A 15,309-nucleotide genomic window follows, 5' to 3' on the forward strand; every position below is an offset into this window, starting at 1 on the left:
AAATTCTTCTACTCTTCAAGATTTTTATTTAACTAGACATTGCTTGAAAAAAAAATGAGATATTGAGTGGATTAGGAAAGAGACTTTGCAATATAGAGATTTTCCGGTGTTTTGTTGCAAAGGGATTTGAACTGCATATTTATCTTTTTCTATGTTAGTAAGGAGACTCACGAGTGTGAAATCTCATGACAATTTCCTAAAATTCTATGGTAAAGTGAACACAGTGTAATCACATTTCGGTTATATACTGCAACATAAAAAATAGTGTATTAAAATTTAAATTATCCAGAATAATTTCTCCACAGATATATGATGCTTTCACATCCCTATCATCTATATCATACATTTTCATAACTTTAGCAAATAAATCCCCATCCCAGTGTGTTATGAATTATACATAGTCAAATTTTATTATATGCTTTGTTTGTTTAGGTTCTTATCTCTTTTGAATAAGTTTATAAGTTGTCAAAGGGAAACAAAATGCTTAAACTCATAATGTTATGAGTTTTATGTGAACAATGAGTGCAGACATACCAAACAACACAGGGAAAAAGTCAAAGGAATGATGCATGACTGGAAATGTACTCCACAAAAATGTCCAGTTCAGAGAAAACATGTTAATGTTGCAATGCAAAGAGTCTGCTTTCTTTTCTGAAGCCTTCTACATACAAGCTTGCTTAGACATTAAGGCCATTTCTGGTATAAAATAGTCAATCCACAGATCTTCCAAGGACTTGACTATTTTGGTAAACTTCTGGAAATTTAACATTGTCATGTAAACTTTTACAAAATTCCAATTAAAAAATTGACCTACTTATGCAAGTAGTAAAAGTTTATCAACATAAAATGGGGCCCTTGGATTCTTTGGTTTGCTGCAAAATGTTTCCATTTATCTTTTTTGATAGTTGAGATATTTCCAGCGAGTAATGGTTGGCTTTTATATTTTTCACTTCTCCTATTATTTTTACCTATTCATCACGTTTTGTTTTGTTTTGTTTTCCAGACAGGAAATAAAGATAATTTTTGAGGTTCACAGACAGATTTGATGCAGACTTCTGAGGAATTAAGATGGCTAATTAATCCTTTTATCAGCAGATGATAAAAGATAAAAGACTTTTGAAAAATATCACTTCCTTTCCTATTGTATAAATTCATCATAAACTGGGTATGTTTTTTCTTAGATTTCACTTACCTTCTTTAACTGTGCTTCCAATTTGCTACATTCTTCTTTCTTTTGTTCAATGGCTATTTCTAGAGATTTTAATTTGGAGTCTCTTTTCAGCCCAGCTGAGGCTAATGAAGATGCATGTTCCTTAAGGTCAATTAAACTAGACTAAAAGGAAAAGAACAGTAGTAAGTAAAACACTGAAATTTCTACTAGCAATGTCTTCGATGTGAATACATTGATTCTATACATAGCAATAAAGCATGCATTAGACAGAGAGGGTAAATATAGTCTTACTAAGGTAACAATAGTCGGCTCTGGCCAGGAAATTAAAGTTGGCTAGTTTACAGAACTGAGCAGGATCTAATTGCAATAAAATCAAATGTGACCAAATGGTGTGGTCAGTAAATGCATGTTTCGTGTCTCCAAGTTATGCTAATGATCTGAGTCCCAAGGTGGTCTTTACATGTCATGGCAAAGCAGACACCGTGAACCTTCCATTTACATTTACTGCTGTCAGGTCACACAGACTCTAAGATAAATACGAAAGAAATTTAATGCTTTTCTCCCCAAAAAGAGCAAATCAAGTATAAAAGAAGAATCCTATTAAGTTTTTTTAAATCAAACTCTATTTCTTTAACAGAAAAATGACTAATGGTTCTTGAACATTTAGAGAACCAAAGATAAAATGAATCAAAAATTTAGAGTAGATTTCATGTTTTAGTCTTTTGTAAATTCAGATGCAGCAGATAGAATGAATTTCCCCAACTCAGACATGGGGTTACCTAAGTTGCTTCATTTAGCAAACACACCCAGACCAAGGGTTCCCCTGTAGAGTATGAACCCCAAAAGGTAAAGAAATAAGTATTGCATATATCACAGAATATAACTAGGAAGGCAATGTCTATCACCAAACAGGAAATGGTTAGCAACATCTAATTATGTGAATAAATGTTAGGTTCAACCCAAAATCAGACATGGTGCCTTTCCTTTACATCATTTGCAGTGCCTAGGAGGATACTAAGCACAACAGCAGTTTCTCAGTAAATGATGGGTCTAGTACTTCACTGCTTCATGGGCACTGGTAAAGCATTATTGAAAAAGATACCACCACAATCACCCAGCAAACAACCTGGGTCCTAATAACCCTCTGAAATACAGGTTAGCCCTTCTCATTTTTTAGGTTAGGAAACTAAGGCTCATGTGAGGCTTTGTCTTCTCCAAGGTTCTGAGGCTATTAATTGGAGACACAGGTCTCAAACCTAGGTCTCCATCTCCAATTTCAATGGTCTTTATCATGTAACTTCCACAGAAATAACAAAGGACCTTATAATCCAAGCACTTTGTCATGGTGAAGATTATTACCCCAAGTTAACTATAAGCACCCTGCTAACAACAGTTACATGCTGTTTTCCTTTATAAATTCTAAATTGCCAGGTGTGACAGTTGTCTGTGTCAACTTGGTTAGGCCACAGTCCCCAGCTTTTCAAACACTAATCTAAGTGTTGCTATGGAGGTATTTTGCAGATGTGACTAACATCTATGATAAGCTGCTTTGACTAAAGGATATTGGTCTCCATAATCTGAGTGGGACTGATCCTATCAGTTGAAGGGCTTTAGGAGCAGAACTGAGTTTTCACTCAGAAAAAAAGAGATTCTACCTGTGGGCTGCGGCATCATCTCCTGTCTGACAGTTTCTAGTACACCCTTCCTGATGGCCTTCCGTGTGAATTCTGGATGTGCTTGACCAGCCCCCATAACTATGTAAGCCAATTCCTTGCAATAAATTTCTTAATACAGTTAAATTTCTTAATACAGGCCTGTTTTTCTGGTGGAACCTTGACTGACACACCAACCCAGTGGCAGGCACATTATTATACAGGAAAAATAAATGTTTGCAGGAATGCCTGTCTGAAATTCATACAATGTAGGCATTGTTAACAAAATTCTTTTTGTTTAAAGCTTATGCTTTACCATGTCATTAAGATCTCTTTTCAATTACAAATATTTATTTATTTATTTTAAGGTGCAAACTCATGAAAAACACTTGTAATCTGTGGTTAGTGGTACAAATGAGATAGAAAATTCTGTACCTTCTGTTACATACCAAATACATTAACTACAGATACCCACGGTGGAATTAGCAATGAAATAGTAGGAAGAAGATTTATATTCTTTATTTTCATATCAAAGGAACTAGTGTGCTTAAGCTTTAAGAAATATAATTTTGCTTCTACGGGTCCTCAAAACTCCTATTACTCATCAATTCCTCCCTTCTTGGATTCCTAATTTAGATAGTACTTTAATTTGTATAAAATTATCAAAACACAAGGACTGAGGTGATAACTTTGGAGCTGGGAAATACACAACTATGCTGTGATACAGCCCACAGGGTAAAAGGATCTGTAACAGCCCCAAAGGAGATAGACAGTTTCTACAGACAAAAATAAATGTGAAAGGACCAACTGTGGACAACGGTGGATATCCAGAGTTTTGGAGACTAAATAAAAGAATGTGCATTGCTACTTCTCAAACTTTTCTACCAAAGTATCCCTAAATAAACTAACGGGGTTATAAGTATCCCTCAGAGTAAGGACATCCTCCACAACCACCAAGAAAAAATGTCTTTAAAGCATATTATTTTACATTAAGATACAGGTGAGAGTTGTATTCTGAATTCACGTTTGCACCAGCGTTAAAATACTCCTTCCATAAAATAAAATAAAATACTCCTTCCATAAAATACTCCTTACCATAAAATAAAAATGATGTCTGAGAAGAGCAGCGCCAACCTACACCTATGTGTCCAGCATGGTTCCATATTTCATAATTTGAGTCATCAAGTGATCCATCTGAGAAGCACAGATGAATGTACAACTCCCAACACAAGTATAGTACATATCAGGCCTTCAGTAAAGTGAAGTGATTGTTATTATTACCAATACTATTGTTATCTCAAATAAGAGATCATGGGACATTGAAAAAAATACAGAATCTTCCAAACCATAGAAACATGGTATGACATCAAGAAAAATTTCAAGACGCTACATTCTATGTGGACAGTAGAATACAGAAGATATGCATAGCGCATCACCAGATGAAAGGAGTTATAGTATATCCTGTTCTTTCAATTCAGATAATTTTACAAAGCAAAGGTAACTATGTCCCCCATGATTTCACATGGTCCCTCAAACTAAATCTCTAGTCTCTTGAGGCTACCATGAGCATGGGTTTATGAGAACCACCAGGGTGGTTCATTTGTTTTTCCAGACTCACCTCTTTTTCAGTCAGTTCAGCTTGTAAAGCATTGACCTTCTCCTTCAGGTCTTTGTTCTCTTTTCGGAATGACTCTATCTCTTCTAGTCTTTCCCGATCATCTCTCTCTCGTTGTTCTTTCAAACGTTCAATTATCCTTTCCTGCGAGGCAATTGTAAAAAAAAAAAAAAAAAAAAAAAGGAGAGAGGGAGAGATGAGAACCCACCGGAGTGTCTGTGTCAAGGCATGCTACAGAAAGAAATAAGAAGCAATACACGTAAGAAATGTTCTACAGGAATCAACACACAAGACATTCAAAACTCAGTTTGTGAACAGGCTGTGCATAACAATATCTGGGAAAGGTAGTCAATACAGCTTTCAGCTTGTTAATTGAAGTTATAGTCAGCTTGTTAATCTTCTCCCTACTATTTTTACATTCATGGTGGTATCAGAAAAATTCCAAGAGTAATTCCAGAAAAGGGAGGTTCAGGCACAAAGTCTTGTATGGGCAAGGGGAAGAGGCAAAACCAGTCTCTTGGATTGACTTTCTCATTTGATGTCAAAGAACTCTCCTTGGTTTCTGAAGACTCTTCTCACCAGAAATGGGGGGAGGGTCAAAGTGGGGCAGGACCTAGACCATCCAAGTACTTAGGGCTAGACTCACAGTAAGAACTTGAGACAAAATAAAGAATAAGCTTATCATATAAGTTATTTTCCAATGGTTCTGGAGGTGTGTTTATTTACTTCTATATTCTCAATCAGTAGAGACTTGAAACAGTCCTAGAATTTGAATAGAGTTTTAAACAACTGATTTACTGAGAGGTTACTACATGCCAGGTACTGTGATGTACCCTGTGTATACATCTAGTCATCATCACATCTGTGAGAGCTGAACCAGAACTACTGGTAACAGAGTAATAGGGAGGAAACTCAGGTTCATAGAGACCTACTAACCCATCCAAAGTGACCTAGCTCATAAAGGGAAGGCCCACCCTGATGTCCAGGGCTGTCTAAGTCTTAGCCACATCCATTAGAACACACTGTCACACACATATGCCTGGAGACATTCAAGGAGATGTGAGGGCCTGCCTGCCCTTGACTCTTATACTGAAGTAAACACTACTCTGGTATACATATTTTCCAAATATGTGAAATCTTACCAATATCAAAATAAGAATCCCTTTTTAAAGGAAAATTCTGCTTGAGTAAAATTTGACCTAGATTTCTGAAATTTGTTTCAAATTACCCAACGCATAATTTCCTTTTGGATGGCCATGTTAAGAAATACTGGTGCAATAATGATTCTTAAGGATATTATCTTTTACATTCTTATAAGTATATAGCACAAAACAATGTCTGATACATAAGACAACTGTAAAATAGTGTTTAATTCAGAGGGAAGTTAGTTTGAACACTTAACCTATGATTTAAGATCCCCCAGGGAAGCAACTGTTCTACCCCAATGACAGTAATTTATACGTCTAATGCTTTCAAGGAGGAAAAAAGTACTATTATTGTATAGTAATTATTTTAAAACACTTTAAAATGAAGTAAATTATTACAAGTCAGTGTAGAAATAGAACAAATGAGTCTATTAGTTGCCTACACTTGTTTCTTCTTGATTTCAGTTACAGTTCTATTTCATTTTGTGTCATTGGTAAGTGGATGATTATGTGGTTTGGTCAACAGATGAAGGAAATGGCCTCAGTGCACAGTTAAGTCTCTCAAGGACTTTCAACAATTTCAGCAACTGAGCCCTTACTGCCTTTTTTTTTTCTTTTTTTTTTTTTCTTTTTTCTTTTGGTCTTTTTGCCATTTTCTTAGGCCACTTCTGCAGCATATGGAGGTTCCCAGGCTAGGGGTTGAGTTGGAGCTATAGACCCCGGCCTACGCCAGAACCACAGCAATGTGGCATCTGAGCCACGTCTGCATCCTACACCACAGCTCACGGCAACGCCGTATCCTTAACCCACCAAGCAAGGCCAGGGATCGAACCTGCAACCTCACGGCGCCTGGTCGGATTTGTTAACCACTGAGCCATGACAGGAACTCCACCCTTACTGCCTTTTGCCTGCACTTACTGAAAAAGCTTCACAGCTAGTCACCCAACAAACAGGCCCTCTCCATCCCATCACTTCCACCCCATGGCTCTTGGAGTGACTTTTTTTTGTCTTTTTTTGTCTTTTTTTTTTTTTTTTTTTTTTGGGGCTGCAGACTCGGCATATGGAAGTTCCCAGGCTAGGAGTCGAATTGGAGCTGCAGCTGCGAGTCTACACCACAGCCACAGTAACACAGGACCCCAGCTATATCTGTGACCTACACCACAGCTCACAGCAATGCCAGATCCTTAATCCATTCAGCAAGGCTAGGGGTTGAACCCGCGTCCTCATGGATACAAGTCAGGTTCATTACTGCTAAGCCATGACAGGAAGTTCTGGAGTGACATTTTTAAAGCCCCAAACTGACTGTGTCACCTCACTATTTAGAAACCTTCCCAAAAATTGCTCTGGCCATAACATGGGGCATTTATTCCCTCTAGGCACCCTTCACTTGATTTTACTGCAGTCCACTCTCTCAGTCTTGCTTTCTAAAGAGCAATATTCAAATCTTACGATTCTCTTAACCCAGGGCTGGGCAAACTGTCTGGCAAACAACTGGCAATTAAAAAGGCTGATGGAAGGAACACGAATTCAAATTAAGGATCAACCCGTCTTCAAAGGACAGGAAATGAAATTGAGTACGCATGTTAACATCCAAAAGGTGTCAGAGTCACTTGGAAATTAGGTTGAGTTGCCCTAAGCACTTGTACTATTGAATAGGCATCGATGACAAAAAAAATCAGCAAGGAGTATAATGTTTTTAAGTGTTATTGATGATTCAATAGTACAAAATATTTCTCTGTCAATCACAAAACTAATTTAACTGTCAGCCGCGCAGGGCCAGATGTCAAAAACATGTGTTAAAAGGCCGTAATATGCCATGATCTACTTGATTAACAACTAACTTGCAGAAATTCCAACAATGTGTTCTTGTTTTAGTCTTATTTGCATTGGCAAGTGTTCTCTGTGCACCCATATGGCTTTGCACAGGTCTAATCTACTTGTGCTTTATCACTGGGCAGGAGCAGCACTGCAGTGGCCTCCAGCTCTGCTATCTGGCTTTCTCAACTGCTTATCTGCTATGTGGCCACAGCAAGGGTTGGCGAGACGGGCTTTATAAACACTGTGGGTTCCTTGAGCTTCTGTGTGTCAATCCTAGAACTAAGTCATACTCAATCTTAACTCACTATGTGGCATTATTTTTTAACTCTCTACCGATTTGAATAACTTCTGGGAAGTTAAAAGGAATAACACACTTCCTGGGATGTAATAATCCAAGTGAAATGGTGGATGGTGCCTAATGGACACTACTCATCAACCAAAAGGCAGCAAATAATTAAATGTTCCTTAAGTCTATGATTTTTAATTAAACATTTTCTTTTTTTGCACTGTGTCCAATTATACATGGATAAAAATGGAACTTCTCAGGGAAAGGCCATTAAAAGTGATTGCAATGTTGTCAAATGCACAAGGAACACAATATTTGGGTTTTAGTCCCATCTCATCACCCATGAACTGAATAACACTGGGATAATCCAGAGGAAGCAACAAAGTCTCAATTACAGGCACACTTAGAGAGAGTACAAGTGGCTTCCCAGAGTGCTGGGTTGAGACGTTAACTGGTGCCATGGTTGATTAATGATGTCTACCCAGGGCCCAGAAATGGGGAATGGTGCTGAACATGTCCCATATTCTCATTTCTGAGCAAGTCATTTCACCTCACTGAGCCCATTCCCTCTCTTTAAAATGAAAGACAATGGGGAGTTCCTGTTGTGGCACAGCAGAAGTGAATCCGACTATATCCATGAGGACATGGGTTCAACCCCTGGCCTCACTCAGTGTGTAGGGGATCTGGCATTGCCCTGAGCTGCAGCGTAGGTCGAAGATGCAGATCCTGAGTTGCTGTGGCAGCCATAGCTCTGATTTGACCCCTAGCCTGGGAACTTTCATATGCCATAGGTGTGGCCCTAAAAAGCAAAAAAGAAAGAAACAAAGGAAGGAGAAAAGAGCATGGATTTAATGTTTCTCAAAGTGTGGTCTTCCAAACCCTTGCATCAGAATCACTAGGCATGCTTGTTAAAAATCAAAGATTCCTGTGCCCCACAGAAGAGCACTGAATCAGACTCACTAAGAAAGAGAATCCAGGAAACTTCATTTTAAGAAGCTCTCTAGATGATAAGATTACTTTGGATACATACAAAAGTTTGATACCCACTGGAATAAACACTTACAATAAATCTACTAATCTCTATCCTATAATAGAGAACTGTGCCAGCTCCTATCCAATGTTTTTGTCTGTGTTTTTCAAATACACTAGCATTCTGATTTGGGCACCTTTTAAAAACTCCTTCCAAGTAAGTTGCTCTATGTTTGCTTTTATTTATCAGCAGGTGAAAGGCTAAAAATCAGGTGCAAATGGACTTTGGAAACCAATAGCTCAAAGGCCAAAGCTGACCTACCAAACTATTTTTGTTTAGTTTAAGAATCATAATTTAAAATCAAAACTTGAAAATTTTGAGATAGGTCAGAGATGCTCCAGCTTGCCATAGTCACTTCAGTCCCTACTGCTTAACACCAAACCCTCTTCTCTCATTTTTGCTCCTGCCTTGCCCTTCATAGCATCAAATTCTCAACTCCTAATCTATGGGCCAGTGCAGATTCCACATGCCTGAGATTAGAAAACTGAATAGTTATTGTCAAGGCAATCCCAAAAGATAATGAAATTTAGAGGTCAGCTAGTTTAAATGTACATTTTGCAGAAAAGGTACTGAGATGCCTGGAGAAGAGAAGAGTCTTGCCCCATGTGATGTAATTATCAATAGTAGGGACATTTTGAGGGGACCAGCCTCCCACGGACTTCAAGATTTCCTTCCTGGACATCCCTTCCATCTCAAAGGAAGAGCTTAAATAAAGGGAGTAGATTCTGATTTGAGAATTGTTTTGGAATTTAAACTAGAATAAATTTAAAAAAAAGAAAATTTTTTTTTGCTTTTTTTTAGGGCGGCACCTACAGCACATGGAAGTTCCCAGGCTAGGGGTTGAATGAGAGCTACAGCTGCTGGCCCATACCACAGCCACACCAGATCAAGCTGCATCCCCAAGCTACACCACAGCTCATGGCAAAGCTGGATCCTTAACCCACTGAGAAAGGCCAGGGATCGAACCCGAGTCCTCCTGGATGCTAGTTAATTTCATTGCCGCTGAGACACAATGGGAATTCCAAATAAATCAAACTGTAATGGGGAAAAAAACACCAATAAAATTCTGCCAAAAATCCATGACATGGAAAAATATATAGTATAAAGTTATTTCTGTGTATTTGGAGAAAAAATTCAAGAGAAACAAGTGGACTAAAATTATATCACTCAAAAACTGCAAAAGAGATACATAATTATTAATAGTTATTGAAATAACATTTCCTTATTCAAGTTTACAAACAAAATACTACAAGGAAATTGATACTGAATTCCTGAAAATTATAAAAAGAATATTTTCTCTGAAAAATCATCTTATTCTTATATTTCCAAATAAAATCCTCTAATTTAATGCTTAAGTTATAATCTTATAATTTTTATTTATTATTTATTTTTAATTTTTTTGGCCATTCCCACAGCATACAGAAGTTCTGGGGCCAGGGATCAAACCTGAGCCATAGTAGTAAGTCAAGCCACAGCAATGACAACACTAAGTCCTTAAAGGCTACACCACCAAGGAACTCTGATAATCTTCTAATTATTAATAGGAACATTAAGACTATCTAGCTATGGCATTATGGGTTTTTTTTTGTTTTTGTTTTAGTTTCTATATTTTTAGCATAGAGCAGTGATTCTTAGATTAGAGTCACAATGATCTAGTGAGCTTGCCAAAGTGCAGACTTCCAGGCTCTACTCAAGGTTCTGATTCAGTAGGTATACATGGGGCCTAAGAATTATATTTTCAGAGTCACTTCCTGGTGATTCAAAAGTCAAATTCAGATAAGATTTCTTTAAGATTCACTGACTTGTGGAACTGGTAGGTTATTTAATCAAATTTCCCCATCCTACAAATGGGAATTTGAGGCTCCATGAGAGAGTTATCTGTTGAAGTCACCCAGTTACTTAGTGGCAGAGCTGAGACTGGCTTGTAGATATCCTTCCATTTAAGCTCATTACCCTAGAATTTATGATAATGGAGAATAGAAGACAATGCTATTACTATACTCTGATATCCACTGCCCTCCTCCCAAAAATTACCCCCTGCATTTGTGGCAAATCCTGCAAAGCACTGCAAAATCAAAAATGGTAAGACCAAGAAAAAGAAATGAAATGGGGTCTACTCACATACTTTAAAAATTAAGGTTTCTGGAGTTCCCGTCGTGGCGCAGTGGTTAACGAATCCGACTAGGAACCATGAGGTTGCGGGTTCGATCCCTGCCCTTGCTCAGTGGGTTAACGATCCGGCATTGCCGTGAGCTGTGGTGTAGGTTGCAGACGCGGCTCGGATCCCTCGTTGCTGTGGCTCTGGCGTAGGCCGGTGGCTACAGCTCCGATTCAACCCCTAGCCTGGGAACCTCCATATGCCGTGGGAGCGACCCAAGAAATAGCAACAACAACAACAAAAAAGACAAAAAAAAAAAAAATTAAGGTTTCTTTTCTTTGTTTTTCAAGCTTAGTTTGAAAATAATTATGTCAATAACATGGGCCTAAAGCCTGGACTGATGCATGACATATCCAACCACAAATAAGCTATCTTTGCTCAGAATCCCTACCCATTTTACCTGCTTGGTTCTTGGGTACTGGCTCCTTGACACTTAAGAAATGATGGGGGATAGTGATGTCTTGCTTGCCTCTGTCGTCTTCTCTAAGACAGCCAGGACCATTATCATCCAGCCTCTGCATCTCTCTCACATACTCACTTTTAAAATATCAGTAAGAGCAACTCATCCCTTTGGAGTGCTCACTCTCTATCTGCTGCTCTGCTGAGTGCTGCTCATGCCTCATCTCACTGAATTCTTATAAGAACATTGTACACTGTGATGAAGGTCCTTTTCATAGTAGAACCTGGTGGAATCAAGCCAAGCCTAGAGTCTAATTCTTAACCATGGGGCCTCTGCCATCTTTAAAAATATTTTCCCTCTATTTCGTTCCTCTCTGCCTGTTTCCATCATTTCATTCTCTTTATGCACTCACAAGCACATGTGTATATGCATGCACATGTATGTTTACAAGCATGTGAGCACATGAGAAAATGGAAGAGGCCACCCAACCACCCTTGAGACCTTGCTCAAGTTATGTACCTTCTCTTGGCCTGAATTCCAAAGATAGAGAAAGAAGGGGGAGGGGGGGATAGGGAGAGAGGAAGGAAAGAGTGAAGGAAGAAAGAAAAAGGAAGGAAAGAAGAAAGGAAGGGAGGGAAAGGGTGGGGAGGGAGGGGAAGGCAGGCAGGCAGGGAAATGGCTGGTCAGAAAAGAGTCAGAGCAGATGATGAGACAGACTCTATGGGTGAGGTTAAAGATTTTGGTTTCTATCATTCTAAAAACAATGCCAAGGTAGTTGAAAGTTTTTAGTCAGGGCCAAGGGTGATATGATCAGGCATGCATTTCAAAAACAATCCTTGGGCTTCAATGTGTGAAGTTTACCACAGAGAGCTAGCATAGGAGTGGGAGGCCAAGTGGGGACTAGGGTTAATGTGAGTACACAGAGAAAAGCAGGCACAACAAAATGCATTTGGATCATCTTGTCCCAATCATGATTTCTCTAAATCCTGATTACCCCCACTAATCTTTAGTCCAAGCTCACCTTCTCTGACAAAGCCTCCTCAAGAGTTGCCAGTGCAGTATCTGTATTACTGGAATCAGTCTGCAGGGACTTCACTCTGTCTTTCAGATTGGTCAGTTGCTTGTCTTTATCTCTAAGTTGTTCTTGCAAGTTTTCAATCTGAAAGTAAAGATCACCATGTTTAATGCACATTTTATTATATATCTAGTGCCAAGATTCCTGAATTGGACCTATTAAAAAATAGACCCAAGATTGTGGAAATTGTCAGTATTACAAGGTTATACTTTGACTTAGAATCAAGGACATTTTGATGAGAACTTCTTTCTTCCATGTAATTCAACTCTGTCTTTAAATGGTAATACAGATGAGCAGAACATCTCTTTCCATTCAAATGTTAAGTCCTTCAGAAATGTAAGCACTGTTATTTCTGTTTCTACCCTTTCATCAGCCCTTTAAGTCTCAAGTCCATAGACCTCATCTTGGTGTAGTGAATCAAAGAAAACACATTTGCAGGATTTATTCATTCAATGGACGGACACGTATTGGGGGCTTATTCTGCACTGAGCAACACATCAGTATATGACAGAACCTATGTCATTCACTCACTTCTTTATTCAGTATGAAACTTTGTGATATGCCAAATGTTGTCAAGTTGCTGTTTCAAAGTAACCACATGAAAAGCCAAGTAGGTTATCACCATTAAGACTGTTAATGGCAAGAATTTGTGATATAAATCAAATGTAACAAGTACTAAACACTCCATCTGGCAAGTAAGTCATGTGCTGGCAACCAACCAGCTACTTTTATCCACTATCTGAAGCCTGAAATAAACACACCAAATAGCCGATTATAACGCCTGCCCAGAAGCAACAGGAAAGACCTTCTCTTGGGCATTGCCTACATTATCATTCATGTTTTTATTCTCTGCTTTCAAACCATGTATTTCTTATCTAAGGATTAAAAAAAAAGCCCCACTGTACAAACAATTTATTCGTATTAAGGGTTTTAAAATGACAAGGAAAAAAAGCAGTACAACTCTAAGATAAGTCCATTCAAAATATTTGTATTCTGCACCCAGGCTTTCTCAGGAAATCATTCCAAATGTGTGCTCCACAATGTGTGATTCAAACTAATTTTAGGATTACTTGATTCATATAGCATGACTCTGGAATGGCAATACAAATAATGACAATAGTAAAAGCAATAAAAAGAGGAAGGATGACAGCAGAGATGGCAGCAGTAGCAGCATCGACATAGCTCTATGCAAAGATAATGACCCTGCTGACCCTTAATCTGAGGACAGAGGACTTGGCTAATTTTTTCAAGGGTTAAAATGGATGCGGACATGGAGACGGTCTTTCCATCCTTCCATTCTTCCCACCTTCCTTTGCTCCTTCCTTCTTTTATTCCTTACTTTCTCCTTCCCTTTGGCTCCTCCTTCTTCCTCTTTCTGTAAATACACTTTTTTTTTTTCTTTTGAGAGCCACACCTGCAGCATATGGAAGATCCCAGACTAGGGGTCAAATCAGAGCTGCAGCTGCTGGCCTATACCATAGACACAGCAACACGAGCTCCAAGTTGCATCTGAGAGCTACGCTGCAGCTTGCAGCAATGCTGGATCCTTAACCCACTGAGTGAGACCAGGAATCAAATCTGTATCCTCATGGATACTAGTTGTGCTCTTAATCCACTGAGCCACAACCGGAACTCCTACAAATGTACTTTATAATAAGACTTGTTTTCTGCCTTGAGACAGACATCCTGGTTTAGGTCAAATTATTAACCTTTTCCTTCATCAAAATGCACTGTGTTCCTATCCAGCTACCAGTGAGAGAATTCACTGTCTCTCCATGGAAAACACAGGAACTCAAAATGTATAATCATCTGTAGTCAAAGGCTCCTTCCATTCCAGACAAGTTTCATGTAGTTACACAACATTAGCAAATATGCAAGTGAGCAAATATATGGATGGCTAGCTATCTGAATTATAGTTATACAGAAGAATCCAGAAGCTGAGAGGACTGACTCTTGAGAGAGAATGTGTGTTGAGTATTCACCCACAAATATATCTGTATACACACGTATTTGCAAATCCATGGCTCCAAGCAAACAGATTAAGATACCCTGTGCACCCTGAGATACAGTGCCCTGGAGAGGGAGAGGGGACTTCTTCTCAGGGCATGAACCCCAAGGCAGTAGTGATTTCAAGGGACTTTGAGCACTAGAAATAGAGGTTAAAGAAGACTGCTATGAGCCTGTGTGAGACTCCCTTGGGCCTCCCCAAATTACAGGGAAGACTAAAGATGTTGAGGGTCAGGGGTCCTAGGAGAATGCAGGTAGGAGATAAGAGCTGAAGACATATGGGCTGGTGAGATCTGGAGGTACAGGGGTGACATATCTATTTATCTAACATCTAAGAACTCAGCAGAAGAGCCAGTTATACCACAAACAGGACTCAAAATCAGATCTGGAACTAGAGACATTTATAAAGCTAGGGATACACTTTAAAAATTTTGCACAAAAAATGCCAAGAATGATTCTTAATAAAAGTAGAGCACAGACCAGGGTAAAGAATATAGCCTCTTGTGAAAATTTAAAAAAAAAAAAAAAGAGCCTATAAATAGATGCAGCTATTAAAATAAAATTTTATTCTAGGAAAAATAAATAAATTTTAACAGTGTTTAACTTTGGGGGACAGGTTCTAGGGTGCAAAGGATGGAGGGAAGCTTATCTTTCTCATTTTTGTACATTTCTATAGTTTTCTGCTTGAATTTTCTATGTGATTTCATGTGGGTTTTACTTATTTTTAGTGACAACTAAATTACCTAGTTGGTGAGATTAAAGGTCATTTTTAGTTTATATGTGTATATAAAAATTTAAACCATTATGCAAATATTTGAAATGTTTGCATACAATTGATAACTAAGTGGAAATAGAATGAGAAGAAAAAAAGGAGAATGTAAAATATTTGTAAAAAGAAAAAATTCTAGCATAGAACAAAAATACTTATATGAGTAACCCATTAAAATATTAT

General features: G+C 38.3%; 1 protein-coding gene across 48 annotated transcripts in view; it reads right to left on the bottom strand.

The window, feature by feature from the left end:
• The window catches only part of ERC2 (ELKS/RAB6-interacting/CAST family member 2), a 983,951-nt gene that overhangs the window by 502,397 nt on the left and 466,245 nt on the right, over positions 1–15,309 (bottom strand). For 45 of the 48 annotated variants that reach the window (XR_014823359.1, XR_002337959.2, XR_014823361.1 and 42 more), the window contains 3 exons: positions 12,297–12,434; positions 4,442–4,582; positions 1,193–1,333 (listed from right to left, as the gene is read on the bottom strand). Coding sequence is in view for 15 of the 48 variants with exons in the window: in XM_021070729.2 (XP_020926388.1) it covers positions 1,193–1,333; positions 4,442–4,582; positions 12,297–12,434 (420 nt within the window). In the remaining 33 variants the exon portion in view is untranslated. Of the gene's footprint in view, positions 1–1,192; positions 1,334–4,441; positions 4,583–12,296; positions 12,435–15,309 lie in introns of those variants that run through there. The other 3 variants (XR_014823369.1, XR_014823368.1, XR_014823367.1) reach the window with 1 other exon arrangement.

This window comes from Sus scrofa, chromosome 13 (genome assembly GCF_054392235.1).
Source record: "Sus scrofa isolate SSC_HxYL_T2T_F1_AM1 chromosome 13, Sscrofa_HxYL_maternal_Yorkshire_Landrace_v2.0, whole genome shotgun sequence".
In the NCBI taxonomy this organism is placed as follows: Eukaryota; Metazoa; Chordata; class Mammalia; order Artiodactyla; family Suidae; genus Sus; species Sus scrofa.